The sequence below is a fragment of the Malania oleifera genome, chromosome 1, assembly GCF_029873635.1.
Source record: "Malania oleifera isolate guangnan ecotype guangnan chromosome 1, ASM2987363v1, whole genome shotgun sequence".
Taxonomy (NCBI): Eukaryota; Viridiplantae; Streptophyta; class Magnoliopsida; order Santalales; family Ximeniaceae; genus Malania; species Malania oleifera.
This window is the reverse complement of record NC_080417.1, coordinates 147,127,936-147,143,277: the sequence shown is the minus strand read 5'-3', so window position 1 is coordinate 147,143,277 and position 15,342 is coordinate 147,127,936. Positions and strand designations below refer to the sequence as shown.

General features: G+C 36.2%; 1 protein-coding gene across 1 annotated transcript; it reads left to right on the top strand.

Annotated features, from left to right (window-relative positions):
- The first annotated feature begins 5,540 nt into the window (after positions 1-5,540).
- Positions 5,541-7,974, top strand: LOC131145896 (uncharacterized). The gene has a single exon (XM_058095079.1). The coding sequence runs from the start codon at positions 5,584-5,586 to the stop codon at positions 7,780-7,782; it is 2,199 nt and encodes a 732-aa protein (XP_057951062.1). The 5' UTR covers positions 5,541-5,583; the 3' UTR covers positions 7,783-7,974.
- The last annotated feature ends 7,368 nt before the right edge of the window (positions 7,975-15,342 follow it).

The following is a 15,342-nucleotide window of genomic DNA, read 5'->3' as shown; positions in this document are numbered from 1 at the left end:
TTAATAATAATAAAATATATATCATTTTTCAAATTTTAATATTTAAATAAAAAGTTATAAATAAAAAATATATTTTTAAGTGTCATTCAATACAAAAAATATTTTTACTTTTTATTTTTTTTTCAAATGAATTAAAAAAAGTAAGTTAATTTTTTAATTTCAAAAAATAATATAAAAATGACTACAATAACAAAAAATTTTGAAATAATTTACTTTTGAAAATATTAAGACAAAAGATGACATTTTACTTCCTAATTACATAAAAAAATTATTTAATATATAATTAAGAATGGAAAATTATTTAACATATTATTTTATGTATATTTTATATAAGAAAATTTTAAAATTTAATATTTCTTACCTAAATTCGAAAAGTTGGTTTGGATTAAAAAGAAAACAAAACAAAACAAAAAATTAGCACAAAAATCTAGGCACAAAAAAGAATTAGAATGAAATAATGGAATGGAAGAAAAATGTAATGAAATAAAAAAATTATAACACGTGCTTCATGTATTCTCCCATCACCGATGTGTCCAACCCATGCCGCCCGTGCACCGCAACCGGGTAAAAATTCAAGCATTCCCACATTCCGGTTTTCTGAGTAGAGTGGAGTGGGTGCTTCGGCTTGACCCAATTCATGAAATCTCTGCTTCGGTACAACTAGACCATTCCTCGGTGCTTCCCTCGGCTACCGACGACCATTCTCCAATGCTTGTCTCGCTCGATCTAGCCCATGGTCGGGTCACGAAATGCACTCGTGTTCATGTTCGGGGTGGGAACCACAAGGGGGTTGTCGTCAGGTTTGATCCATTCACGGAGATACGGGTTGGATAGGTTAGCGGGTACGGCGTAGTTCTAGACCTGCCTGTTCTAGGGGTCGAGTCTGGTGTAGTGGATGACGAGTTTGTTGCCTAGGAGGATGGTGGCAGATCGGGACCAACACCCATTTATGTCGAAGGGCTTGGATGAGTAGATGATCGGGTCAAGGGCAACCCAGTTGATGAGGTCCTTGGAGATGGAGTGAGCCAAAACGATGTTGCCCCACACAACTCCCTTCGGATTGTACTGGTAGAAGAGATGATAGATTCCATTATAGTACATTGGTCCAATTTGATTCGAAAGAAAAGTAGAATAGCGGGAAAGCAAAGATTAATTAAAATTGGAGACAAATTTTTATTTTGGGAAAAAAATAGAAGTTAGTTTTTTTAAATAATTTTTTTTATGTAATTAGGAAGTAAGATGTCTTTTTTGTCTTATTATTCTCAAAAGTAAATTATTTCAATTTTTTTGTAATTGTATTCTTTTTTATATAATATTTTGAAATTAAAAAATTAATTTACTTTTTTTAATTCATTTGAAAAATAAATAAAAGTAAAAAATATTTTTTTGTATTGAATGACACTTGAAAATATTTTTTTTATTTATAACTTTTTATTTAAATATTAAAATTTGAAAAATAATATATATTTTATTATTATTTAAATTAAAAAAATTTTATGATTCTCACTTCCAAGGGGGGAGGCAGGGGCAGAACTGGGAGGGGGGGGGGGGGGGCGGGGGAGGGAGGGAGTGAGTGAGGGGCAGAAACGTTGGGGGGGGGGGGGAGTCAAGAAACGACTTTTGAAAAGTTGGTTCTCAATTTTTTTTATTTTTTTCTATTTCAGCAGTCAAGAATTGCGGCTGATGTTTTTTTTTTTTTAAAGCCCAAACTATCTTTTGGAAAGTCGGTTCTCAATTTTTATTTTATTTTTATTTTTATTTTGGCAGTCAATAATATCGGCTGACTTTTTTTTTTTTAAGTCCAAACTTACTTTTGAAAAGTCGGTTGGATACATTTGTGTAAATTTTCCTAATTTCCTTTATATTTGTGTTTTTTGATTTTTTTTTAATAATATTTTGGTAAAAAACTCGGATGAATCATCCATCACCATTATTTTATTTTTAATTTTTTTTTCAAAAAAGAAGGGTGAGATCTCCATTTATTTATTGATAAACCCTCACTTTTTGCGGAAGAATACCGTAGTTACAAGATATTTAAAGGGAGGGGCAAAATACAAACCTTTAAAGGCCTCCCAAATAACAATACCAACATCCAGCCAAAAAAAAAAAAAAAGATTACAAAACCAAACAAATCAAAACAAAACAAGGACCTACAAACCAAATATCACGCAACAAAACAAATAAAAGATAAATAACATAAAGCATAGACCAAAACCAATAGGAAATCTGCTAAACATACCTCAAATAAGCTGTACCCATCTTCTCCAATTTATATAACCCATTGATAACTCTAGGGAGTTGACTACTATTTGTAAACAACATATTCCTCCCCCTAGTACCTTGACGAGCCAAGACATTTGTCACTTTATTTCCTTTTCTATACCAATGCTTTATCGAAAAGTCTACTCTTTCCAATAAACCAATCAACTGCTCCCAAAAATCTCATAAATACCACAATGAGCACCTCCTTGTTCTTATCCAATTTACAACAATCTTCGAATCACATTTAATATCAATACTAGTATAACTCAAATTTTTGCAAATATTTAATCCATTACCATTATATATGTCACGACCTGCTCATTTTTTCACATATTTTTTTTTATATAATATCAATATCACATATCCTATATTCCAGCTCAGCAGGTCACAATCCACCTGAACCCGTAGGCACCAGGGATATATCAGAACATAAAGCAGAAGCCCTAGCAACAGAAAATATACAAACATGTACATCTCAATACCATATACCACAATATACCAGAGTTATTACAATCACTGTATTTTTATATATATATATATATATATATATATATCCCAAAAATAAAATCTAGGGACATATCTCACAAAATCCAACTGTCCCTACAAAACTTACCCTTCAAAAAGGGCAGATAGACCGTACTATATCAGCAGGGCTTTTTCCGCTCTCCTATTCGAGGCTCTTGAAAAGTTAATAAGATTTAGGAGTGAGACACCGCTTAGTAAGGGAAATAAACTAATACCAGTGTGTGACAACATGAGTAATCTGTGTTCTACATATATCATACATAACATATTCAGTACTGTTTATCAAATTTGGGAAAACTTATATATAAATCAAAACATGGCAGAACATACTGCATTTTCATAACATATCTCATCTCATATCATAAAAATAATAACATAAAACAATCCTGGTAGGTTAGCTGGTTGTTGTCATGTATTACCCCCACATGACTAGGTTGTGTGGCTCGAAGGCGGGACCTGACAATGGTTGGCCATCCACTGCCAAGTCAAACAGTAGTTTGTAGGTCCGATGGGTCTGCCAGACCTGGTCCGTACACCAGGGGCGATAACAGCACACTTCTTGAAAATAACCACATCGACCATCCAATCTCACACCACTCCGTATAGCGGCGTTAACACAGATATCATGATCACGAAGACCATGGACACAAAGCAACGGTACCATGCAAGTGCTAGCCTAGACCAAGCTAGCCAGGTCCTGATATCATATACATATACTAAAATCGTGATACATGGATATCTCATATCAATAATTATCAAATCAATCATATCATTTTTCACATATACATATTTCATGAAAATCATCGGCCCGTACGCCGGAATTACACATTTTATCATAACTCGACCCGTACACCGGCAAATCATAAGCATAGCCTGTACGCTGACAAATCACATCTACATATCACGACCCGTACGCCGGCAAATCATAGTCACATAGCACGGCCCGTATGCCGGCAAATCATATAAAAATCTCAGCCCATACGCCAGTTTTCCATCATAAAAATTCATATTATCCACATTCCCAGAAAACAGTATTTCACAACATTTTTACTCATGCCACACAAACGGATTTTCACATATTCAATCATACGATCATTTTCACAATATTTTGCAAATATAACACACACACACACACACACACACACACATATATATATATATATATAAATATATTTATTTTCTATAAATCATATGCTAAATATATATATACAAGTATTTTCTCAAAACAAAACTAACTTAATTTATCCCCTTACCTGATTCCTGAAAAGCCCCTAAGAAAATCTTCCCCGTACTCATGGGATTCTCAACTCAACACCCTGAAAATGAAAACTTGCAGAATTAAAATTCAGTATTTTTACGCGCATATCACTTTCTTCAACTGTCAAAAATCCGAATATTGAATATAAAGTCTTACCTCAACTCAGGGATGATTTCCAACTTTCAAATCAACACCCCTGGAAATGAAAACTTCAAGTATTAAACTTTAATATTTCAACGCGTATAACACTTTTCTCAACTGTCACAACTTCAAATTTGATTTAAAAAGCCTTACCTCAACTTAGGGATGATTTCCAAATTACTTTCTCCAACGATCCGCTCCAGCAGATTTGTAGAGAATTTTACCAGGAGCATCATGGTGACTTCAGTTTGTCGATCCAGCATAAAACTGGCCTGGAATCGAAAAAAGAGAGAGAGAGAGAGAGAGAGAGAGAGTCGTAGGAGAGAGAAAGGAGAGAGAGAGAGAGAACACACCAAAATCAAAGTAAGCTTCCTGGAAAGCTTGCACAATTATATATATATATATATATATATATAATATCATATTAACTTGCTAATATATATATATATATATAAAGTGTACAAACTTCTCCAAGAAGCTTTGTTTTAATTAGCAAGTTAATATGATATTATTATTATATATATATATATATTTTTTCCTTATTATACTATTCATTTTATTTGTTAATTTAATTAATTTATTTTATTTTTTTTTTATTATTATTTTTTAAAATTTTATTTTTTCCAATTACTACAATATATATATATATATATATATATATATATATATATATAAAAGGGGGGTTTGACCCGAGGGGTTATCATGTGAATCTTAAATTCGGATGATAGGATGAATAGTCCATCACCATTATATATATATATATATATATATAGATATATATATATATAGAATATTTTTATTTTTAATTAATTATTATTTTATTTGGGTTATTACAATAATTGTTTTATTTTTAGACTTTAATTTTTACAAAAAAAAAATATTAAACATGATAATTGAAAAATAATAAAAAAATATTTTATTATTGACTTTATTATTATCTTTAAAAATTTATGCATTTTTATATTTTTATTATATTCAAAGTTATAGATAATTTTATTTTTTAATTTAAAAGTATATAAAATAAATAACTTCATCTAAAAGAATCCTTTCCAGATATTAAAATTTCAATTAATATGTTGTAAAAACAATTAAAAATCTTTTTTATTTTTTTATTTAAAACTAATAATAGAAAAAAATAATAATATAAACAAACAAATTTTTATAACTTATTTTCTTCATTATGCCGAAGTCATCAAGTACTTGAAATTTTCACCCCTCCCTCCAAAATTTTCAAATCTAATAATTTCTCCTAAATAAATTAGCCCTTTTATTTGATCATAATTTCCACTCTCATCTTACGTCTCAAAAAGTACCCCCATGAACAAAAGTACCCCCATGAACATTGGCTTTTGCGGAAGCTGAAACGACCCGAAGTTTTTGACGCTCAAGCCTCAACAATGGCGGAACCGCCGGACACTCTCATCGAAGAGAGAGAAGAGCTCATGGTTTCACCCAGCGGTGGAGACCCAACTCTCAGAATTGCCCACTTTCTCAAACCCTCCGTTGATGGATCAGTTCCAGAGCTCCTTCCACAATTTCTCTCCGCGTCAGGAATTTCCCTTTCCGAGCCCCGAAAATATCATCCGAAGGTGGATTTCAATGGGTGGCGCCTCCAGCCGAGGAAATGGGAAATATGGGTAGACCGCATGTGTTCTCTGCACCAATCGACCTGGAAAAGAGCCGCCATTTACGAAGCAATTTTGGGTTCTAATTGCGATATCCTGAGATGCGACGATTTGGTTTTTGGGGTTGCAGAGAAGTGGTGCCCTCTGACCAATACCTTTGTCTTTCCTTGGGGAGAAGCCACCATTACCCTCGAAGACGTCATCGTTTTGGGGGGATACTCTGTTTTGGGCGACCCTGTTTCGAGAACCACGGAATTCGAGGAAATAGAGAGAAAGTTGATCGAAGCAAGGAGAGAATTGTTAAGATCTAGATCTAAGAAGGCCACTCAGAGTGGATGGTTAAAGCTCTTCACCGAGAGGGAGAGAGAATTCGAGCACGAGGCGTTCATTTCTCTGTGGCTGTCAAGGTTTGTTTTTCCCGGATTCCCAAAGGATTCAGTTCCCGAATATGTCTTCCCAATTGCAATTCATCTCGCGAGAGGCACCCGTCTTGCACTTGCACCTTTTGTTCTTGCAACCCTTTACAGAGATTTGAGTTTGTTGAAAGGAAGCATCAGTGATGCTGCAAAGAGTGATAGTGATAATTTTAGTTTATCAGTTGCACTTTGGGCGCCATTGCAGCTGGTTCAAGTTTGGGCCTGGGAGAGGTTTCCAATATTGCGTCCAATGCCGAATGCGATCGAACGCGGGAAACCCAGATTGGCAAGGTGGGATAAAGTTACGCGGTCTGAAGTTGGGGATGTGAGGTTGGCTCTGGATTGTGCCAGAGAGAGTTTTCTGTGGAGGCCCTATGCAACCAAGGTGATGAATTGGTCATTGCCTGAGTTTTACAGAGAAAAGGAAGAGTGGGTGTTGATTGATGACAACTTGGATGAAGAATTGCAGTCTTTGTGTAGATGCTTGAGGGTGTCCGAGCTGGTTGGACTAAACTCCATAGAGCAGTACCTCCCTCATAGAGTGGCTATGCAGTTTGGGTTGGATCAGGATCTTCCAATTCATGTTACTCGATTCAATGACAGCCCTGAAATCACTTGGACTAGTTACAGCAAGCTGGTTGGAGGTGCAAAGTTATATGTTCCCCCACGACTCTTCGAATCAGATGTTACTACTCGATACTTAGAATGGTGGAAGGGATCGTTTGCAACTCAGAATGTTGCAAACAATGGCTTCATGAGGCTGAACATAAGTTTGAATTGTCGGAATAGGTCTCCTATGAAATCAAAGACGGTGAAATTAGAGTATCCCATTGTTAAGGAAGAAACAGATGACCATACAGGTGTTTCTCCTGGCTTTTCCCCGGAATCTAAGATGGCAAAAGTAAAGTACTTCATTGATGAACAAAAAGATGACCGTTTAGATGTTCTTGGTGTATCCCCAAAATCTAAGGTGGCAAAAGTAAAGTGTTCCATTGATGAGCAAAAAGATGACCTTCTAAATGTTCCTGCTCGTTTCTCTCGAAAATCTAAGAGGATGGAAGCAGAGGAATCTATTGGGAAAAATGAATCGACACTTGTAGAAAAGTTGGACGACGAAGAGGGTCATATTAAGGAAGATCGACTCACAGTTGCAGAACTTCTGAAATATAATTACAGGCATAAGCGCGTTGGAAATGGACAGGGTGGCAATAAACATTCAGCAAGTGCTTGCTCTCCGAGCAGTTGGTTATCTTCTTCTAGTAGACTTGCTAGAAGCGTTGCTAGGAGGACAAAGCCACTGATGAAATCAGTAGAAGAAATTATTAGGAGTGAAGTTGCAATAGGGGGAGCAGATAGTGCCGTGGAAGATGCATGTGAAGCAGACAATTTGGTCCATAATATTTTGAGTAATAATGGCAAAGAAGAAGAAAATGGCAGCTGCATTGTGCTTGAGAAACCAGGATTGGAACTTGAAGCTCGGATTAGCAAGCTTGAGAAAATAGTTTCCAGCCTGAAAGCAAGAGCTTGCGATAGGTTTGAGAGAAATCTTCTCTGACATTCTAGCTGATCCATAAAAGTTCCTCTCCAGTTTCCCGTTTTGTTGGAAACTTCATCATGTTTGACCCCTTTGAAGTTAAGAATTTCTTGGTAGAATTGTTGTACTTATGGCTAATGGGTTATTTTCCACAATGGCTGATTGCAAGATTAGGTAAGTCATATATGTAAATTAGGCCTGCAATTAATTTATTTCCTTCTTTTTTTTCCCTATTGTTTTCCACTTACGCAGGAACAAGTGATTTTTTCCTATTCATGCATGTTACTGTTCAGTTCCCCGGGGAAAAAAGGAGTATCAGATCAGGATGTAATGTGCCTGTGAAACCCTTCAAAGAAAATAAAAGAAAAGACCTACTGGGGCTGCATATTTGAGTTCATTTGGTCGCCCTGGATGAGAAATGACTTGATCCCAAAAGAGAAAATGTCTTGAAGTGTTGCTGTAGGTTATGCATGCCTCATTTCTGTATATTTTTGTTCATGGGGCTTTGCTTCACCAGCTGCTGCCTGAATTGGTACTGAAGTTCTATAATTTGTTATGGAACTTGGGGCAGTAACTTCAGTCCTGTATCATGTGCTGATCATGGTTTATCTAACTCAAAAATGAGAAACTCAGTGTAGACTGAGCTGATTCTACAGCTTCATGTTGGGAAGAAACGAATCTTACCAAAAAATCGCGGAAACACAACTAAAAGTTCTTTCTCTCCCAATTAATAAAATCAGTTCTTATGATATGACAATAGCACAAAAATATATAATTTCAGCAGCACAAGATCAGCTTAAAAATAATCACAAATATTAATCACACGAGACACACAATTTTATGTGAAAAAAACCCCTTCAAATCAAAGGGTAAAAACCACGAGACTTGAGAGTCCACTCAAAAACTTCAATACGATAAAATTGTGGGTAAAAGATCTTAATTTCAGTTATCATAATGAGTATATAACTCTATTTTTAGCTAATAACAAGAGATCTTAAAAATCATAGAGGAAAAGTTGTGATTTTCACTAAAAACATCATTACTATTCAAACTCGATATCTTATGCTATAGTACTTGGACGACCAATTCGAGCATTTGTAATCGACTTCTATGAGTCTTCTATCTACTAACAAAAACTCAACTTGATCAGAGCACATATGGCCCTACAATAGTTAATTGATCAAAACTGCACACTATTGCAAAAATCTAGATTTTCTTAACATGGTTACGAAGCTATAGTACTTGGATGACCAATCCAACCACTTAAAATCAGCGTCTATGAGTCCTCTATCTATTGATAAAAAATCAGCTCGATCATACCATGTAGGACCCTCCAATCATTAGTTGATCAAAACTGCACACTATTACAAAAACCCATATTTTCTCAACGTGGTTCTCCCTCTTTTTGTCGCACACTCTCTCTCACTTTTCTTATGGAATTATACACTACCCAACCTAATTTTATTTACTAAAATGAGGTGTAAAAAGACCTCTAAAAAAATCCAAAGAATATGGGCTAAAAGGTTGAATGAGTTTCTCCACATAGGAGAGATACCCAAATCCAACAAATCTCCCCCTCCTAACTATGTGGAGGTGCTTGCCGTCCCGGCGATCAAGCAACAAGTTTCAAACTTTCCTTTTAGTAAGACTTTAGTCAACATATCAGCACCATTATAATCTATAAATTTTTTCGAGTTGTAGCAGTTTAGCATATAGAATATCTTGTAGCCAATGATACCTTACATCAATATGTTTAGACCTAGCATGAAAGGTCGAATTCTTACCAAGATGAATAACACTTTGGCTATCACAAAATAACACATACTTCTCCTGTGTAAAGCCAAGTTCTTGCATAAATATCTTCATCCAAATCAACTCCTTGCACACTTTCGGTCATTGCAATAAACTTTGATTCAGTAGTGGACAATGCAACACATTTTTGCAATCTGGGTTGCCAAGCCACAGCTCCCCCTACAAGAGTGATCAAGTAACCTAAAGTATATTTTCTAGAGTCAATATCTCTAGCCATATCACAATTAATATAACCAACTAGAATATGTTTCTCATTACCAAAACAAAATTTCTAGTTGGAGGTGCCCCGAAGATATCTCATAATCCATTTCACTGCATTCCAATGCTCTCTACCTGGGTTAGAAAGAAACCGACTGACTGTACCAACAGAATAGGCTAAGTTTGGTCTTGTGCATACCATTACATACATCAAACTACCCACGACTGAAGCATAAGGAACTTTCAACATGCCTTCCTTCTATTTTTTTGTGGAAGGACTTTTCTGGACTCTCAATCTAAAGTGTGTATCAAGAGGAGTGCTCACCATTTTAGCTTTGTCCATATTGAACCTTTGAAATACTTTTGTAATGTACTTCTCTTGTGATAATCATAACTGTTGGAATTGGTGTATTCCCCAGAGGAAGGGTGAATTTGAAATTTAAAAACTTTTCCTCCTAGTTCAAATTAACTAGCAGCAATAATACACACCCTATGTAACGCCCCGACCCACTATGTGGGACATGGGGTGCTACTTTAGTAATATCTGTATTCCTGATACCACAATCATCATATAAAAGTAGCGGAAATAATTTAAACATCTTCAAATACATTATCAGAGTCCTATAGTCATTGCTATTACACAAATACTTCCCCAGTTCTTGATTACGCGTCAAAGTTGCGTAATTAGACGTTTAAATTCATGAATTAAAGATTATACTTTTAATTAAATGTCAAATTATGTTCAATATTTTAACAGTGAGCTCAATTTATAATATTTTGGTTTTTATTCGATAATTTATGGACTTTTGGTATCTTATTATTGCAGGATGTTTTTTTGGATATTAAAGTTGAAATTAAAATGTATATGGGTTATGCGTGAGAGAAACCGGGCCATGCATGCAAAGTGAACCGTGCACATGAGGGCCATAGCTTTTCATTGAAAGAGCCGCATATGTGGGGTTCATGGAGAATAAAGAATAAAATGATGCAAATGGAGGCGTTGAGCGCAAAATAAAGCTAATTGGGCGATTATGGATAGTTTCGACACTATTTTGTAATCTGTGCATAACTCTCACATCCGATCTCTGATTCAAATGATTCAAGATGCTATAGAAAAAAAATAAAACGATATACGACTTTCATGTTTTGCGTTTTAAAATATACTGGGTGCATCAAGGTCTAAATCGGATGTGAAGTTACCATACACTATTTTTTATGGATAATTTCAAAATTATTTTGTAATCTAAGCATAACATTTTCATCCAAGCTTAGATTGAGATGATTCATGATGATATGGAAAGTTAAGAAAATTTTCTATAATTTTTATATTTTAAGTTTTAGAGATACGATAAGAAGGTAAAATTGAGCTTGAAAGTATAGATGAGATCATATACTTTTGAATTAAAAGGAAAAGTCATATGTGATCCCATGATATGATGGGAGCCCCATGATATGACCACGTGGTGAGTGGGCTGCTAGACCCACATTCATGCGCTGAATTGCGCCAATTGCAAAGGATTTGTGAGGGAAAATTTTGAAAAGTCAACGAAAGGATAATTTAGAAAAGTCAAAAAATGGGGCATTAATTGGAAAAGGAAGTAGGGTTTGTTTTTGGTTTGGTAGCCAAGTTTTCTTTTAGGGGGCCTTGGAAGGCCGTGCGCTGCAATGGAGGCTCTCTCTCCACACGATTTGTCTTTTTCTTCTTCTTCTTCTTCTTCGTACTCTTCTTCTCTCTCTCTCCCTCTCTCATTGACTTAAATATTGTTAGAATTTAATTTCATTGTTAAGATTTTAGTTTCTTTCAAGTCAAAGCTTGAATTAAATATTTGTTTAAGAAAGTTTATTTAATTTAAGAACCTTTTATTAAATAAAGTTTTGTTTAATCTCTTCAATCTCTCTCTTGCATTTAAATCTTTATTTAAGTTATTATTATTGTTAACTTCAATTTTGTTTTATTTAAAGTTTTTTTTTTTGGAATTGAAATATTTGTTGGGTTATATTTATTTTTAAGTTTAGTTTATTTGAAATTTTAGTTATTATTGTGCCTTAGTTTGCTAATTTCCATTTAAGTTGTTAAGGTGTTGAGTTCATCGTTGGGTTTAGTCTTGTTAATCCGTTATTGAAGTTTAAGTTAATTTTTTTTTTTTTAAACTAGTGTTGGATTGAGTTTAATTTTTGTTTAAGTTATTAATTGAGTTAAGTTTAGTTTTTAAGTTGATATTTAATTTTATGGTTGAATATTTAAGTTAAGTAATAAAGTTTTCATTTTTAGGCGTTTATCCGAAATTTCGAACGTAGGATCTATTTCCTATTTGAATGGTTAAACTAGGATTGTGCTCTGCATTTAATTTTGTTATCGTCTTTCTTATTGTGTCTGTTTCCCGTTTCTTGTCATTAATTTTGTGTGTGTTAGGTTTATAGTTTAGATCTTGTGTCGTTTTAATTTCGTCACAAAAGTCTCAAAAATCCAAGAAACTGATTCTGAATCATGTTCAGTAAACTTTTTTTTTCTTAATTTCTTTTGGGATTACACAAAGTTTGGAATTAAATTGTATTCCCTGAAGAGACGATCTGACCTTTGGGCTAATTATTACACTACTGAACTCCTATACTTGGGATAGCTCTCAAGCTGCTTATTTTTAGAGTGAGTCAAGTTTTTAGCGCCGTTATCGGAGAATGCCAGATTTAGTTTCAAACTAGTATTTTTCCCTTTTATTTTTTTTCCTTCATGAAAAAAAAGGGTTTTGAAAATATATATGGCTGCACCTGCACCACGCACGCTTATGGATTTTATACAGTCTACACACACCACCACACCTTCTTGCATTGCTTTACCACATGACGCATTGAATTTCACGATTAAGCTTGGGGTGTTGTTAGTGATACCCTAATTCCTTGGGGTAGATTTTGAGAGTCTGTATAAGCATTTAACAGACTTTGAGTTGGCATGCACCACCTGTCACGCGCCGAACCCGGAAATGGGACCCGGGGGTGATAATGGAGTTTAACCTATCCCTGTATCTAATTAAACATCCAAAGCTACAGTACAATAGATGAGGGTCTGACCCCGTGAGGTTCCTAGGCACCCTAAATACATCCAATCACAAACATATACGCAGCGAAAAAGGTCATCTATATACACATATGTAATACCATACCAGAGTCTATACAAGAGCAAAACATGGTTCTATCAAAACGTACAAACTAGGTGCCCAAATATAACTCAAAATGGCAACCCAACAAACTACAGTCCTACCACTTACCCAAGCGCTAACGCAGTACACCGGCCACTACGCTCCCTACACCAGGACGCTAGTTCCGGTTACGCGAAGGACCTGTAAAAATGTACGTATAACAGGGGTGAGACACCTCTCAGTAAGGAAGAACACAGGTTATATCGGTGTGTGACATTTGAGTGTTATTATGATACAACATACACGCAGTTAAATGCGAATCTAGTACTAATTTACACAGTGCATACACGCACACACAACACATGATCAGCAATCCTGGTGTCGTCACACCCTTCGGCCCGAAGCCAGTCCGACATTTCGGTGTTGGCCCGTAGCCAACCCGCGAAGCACGGCGCCACCGCCACATGGCTAGTCCTCGACTCCCATGGCATCGTACTGGCGCTAACTGGTGGATCCACACCCTTCGGCCTGATCTTCCGGGATAGGCTCACGCCCTCGGATATAGAGCCGGTCACTCTTGCCTACGTGGCAGGAGATAAATACACGCCCTTGGATATAGAGCCGGTCACTCTCAGTCCCTGGAATCATTGGAATCGTGGTCCCATCAACAATTTTGCATATCACACACACATGCATGCTCATATAACCAAACAAACCACACTCATTTGGTAATCTACATCATGGTTTTCCAAAAAAATACAGTTTAAACAAAGTCAAGGCATGGCCGTCCCAATATCACAGTATAAAGCAAATATATACTCGGTTTTCAACAAAACCCGGGATTCAGCCCGTCGCCCCCTTTTTCCCAAAACTGCAATAATGAAAAACTCATAGTTTTCCCCATTAGATCCCCCCAAATGAGTAGTCAAAAGACACACAGGACCGTGGACCACAGTTCCACCGAGTTCGATTTGAAAAATAACTAATATAAACATAGTTCCCCTTACCTTTTCCCCGAATAGCAAATCCCAAACTCCAATGCCCCTAAACAGCGAACCGAGTTCCAAAACCTACAAATCACACTATAGAATATGTTCACAAGACCATTACCTACAAAACTACTAGATCAGAATTAAAAACAGAGCCTTACCTCGATTTTAAACCGAAACCCAAAAATCTCCGAAACGAGATTCCGATCCATAGAAAATGTAGAGAATCCTTCCATGATCCTCGTGGTATTCAGATTTCCGATTCCATCAACGGTCGGTGAAGAAATCTAGAAAGAGAGAGAGAGTAGGGAAAGTTTAGAGAGAGAGAGAGAGATTTTCTAAGTTACTTAGTGAAGAAGTAATGGAAATTTCCTTTTATAACCCTTTGACCCAGGCAAATTCGTTGACGAAATGGTGTCCTCGTCGACGAATCTTACACAACCTTTGTCAACAAATCGGTGGCCTCGTCGATGAATCTGGATATTTCTCGTTTTCCGAAACTCCTTGGCTTCTCGTCGACGAGTCTCTGAATTTCGTCGACGAGAAGAACAAAGGCTTCGTCGACGAATTTTTTCAAATTCCTAATTTGCCCCTCTCTTATTATTTAAACCCATTTATCACGGTTCGGGTTCTTACAACCTCCCCTCCTTATAAAAATTTCTTCCTCGAAATTTGTACTCTCTCATACATAACTCATACATACAATCGAATACATATACACAATCTATGATGATACCAAGTTGTCACGATACATACATACTCTAGAGAATACGACGACCACTTATACGCAACCTCGTCATACACATACACCTATATACCCTCACTTATGGCGGAGGAATATCGTGGTTACATATACAACGGTCTCAGGAGTTCACAATACACATACTCCCGACGACTAACCACCCATCCCAACCCATAGTAGGATCATGTACAAGTGCTCAAAACAACTATGGATACTTTCGGCGTACTTCCGTTTCCAGTTCCCAAGAAGCTTCCTCAACCTCGTGGTTTCGCCACAATACTTTCACTAACGGTATCTCTCTGGTACGAAGCTTCTGAACTTTACGGTCTAGAACCTAAACAAGTATCTCCTCATACGATAAAGTATCCCCAATTTCCAACTCATCATAACTAATAACATGTGAAGGATCCAACATGTACCTCCTCAACATGGATACATGAAACACATCGTAGACCCTTGAAAGTACTGGAGGTAATGCAACTTTGTAGGCTATCGAACCCACTCGCTCAAGTACCTTGAATGGTCCGATATACCTCGGGCTCAGCTTGTCCTTCCTCCCAAATCTCATCACCCCTTTCATCGGAGCAATACGCAGAAATACCTTACCTCCCACTTCGAACTCTAAATCACAGCGACGAACATCTACATAACTCTTCTGCCAAATCTGAGCTGATCTAATCCTCTCCCGGATCAAACCTGCCTTCTT

Excerpts from the sequence above, each read along its gene's own strand:
- LOC131145896 (XM_058095079.1), top strand. The coding sequence starts at position 5,584 with ATGGCGGAACCGCCGGACACTCTCATCGAAGAGAGAGAAGAGCTCATG.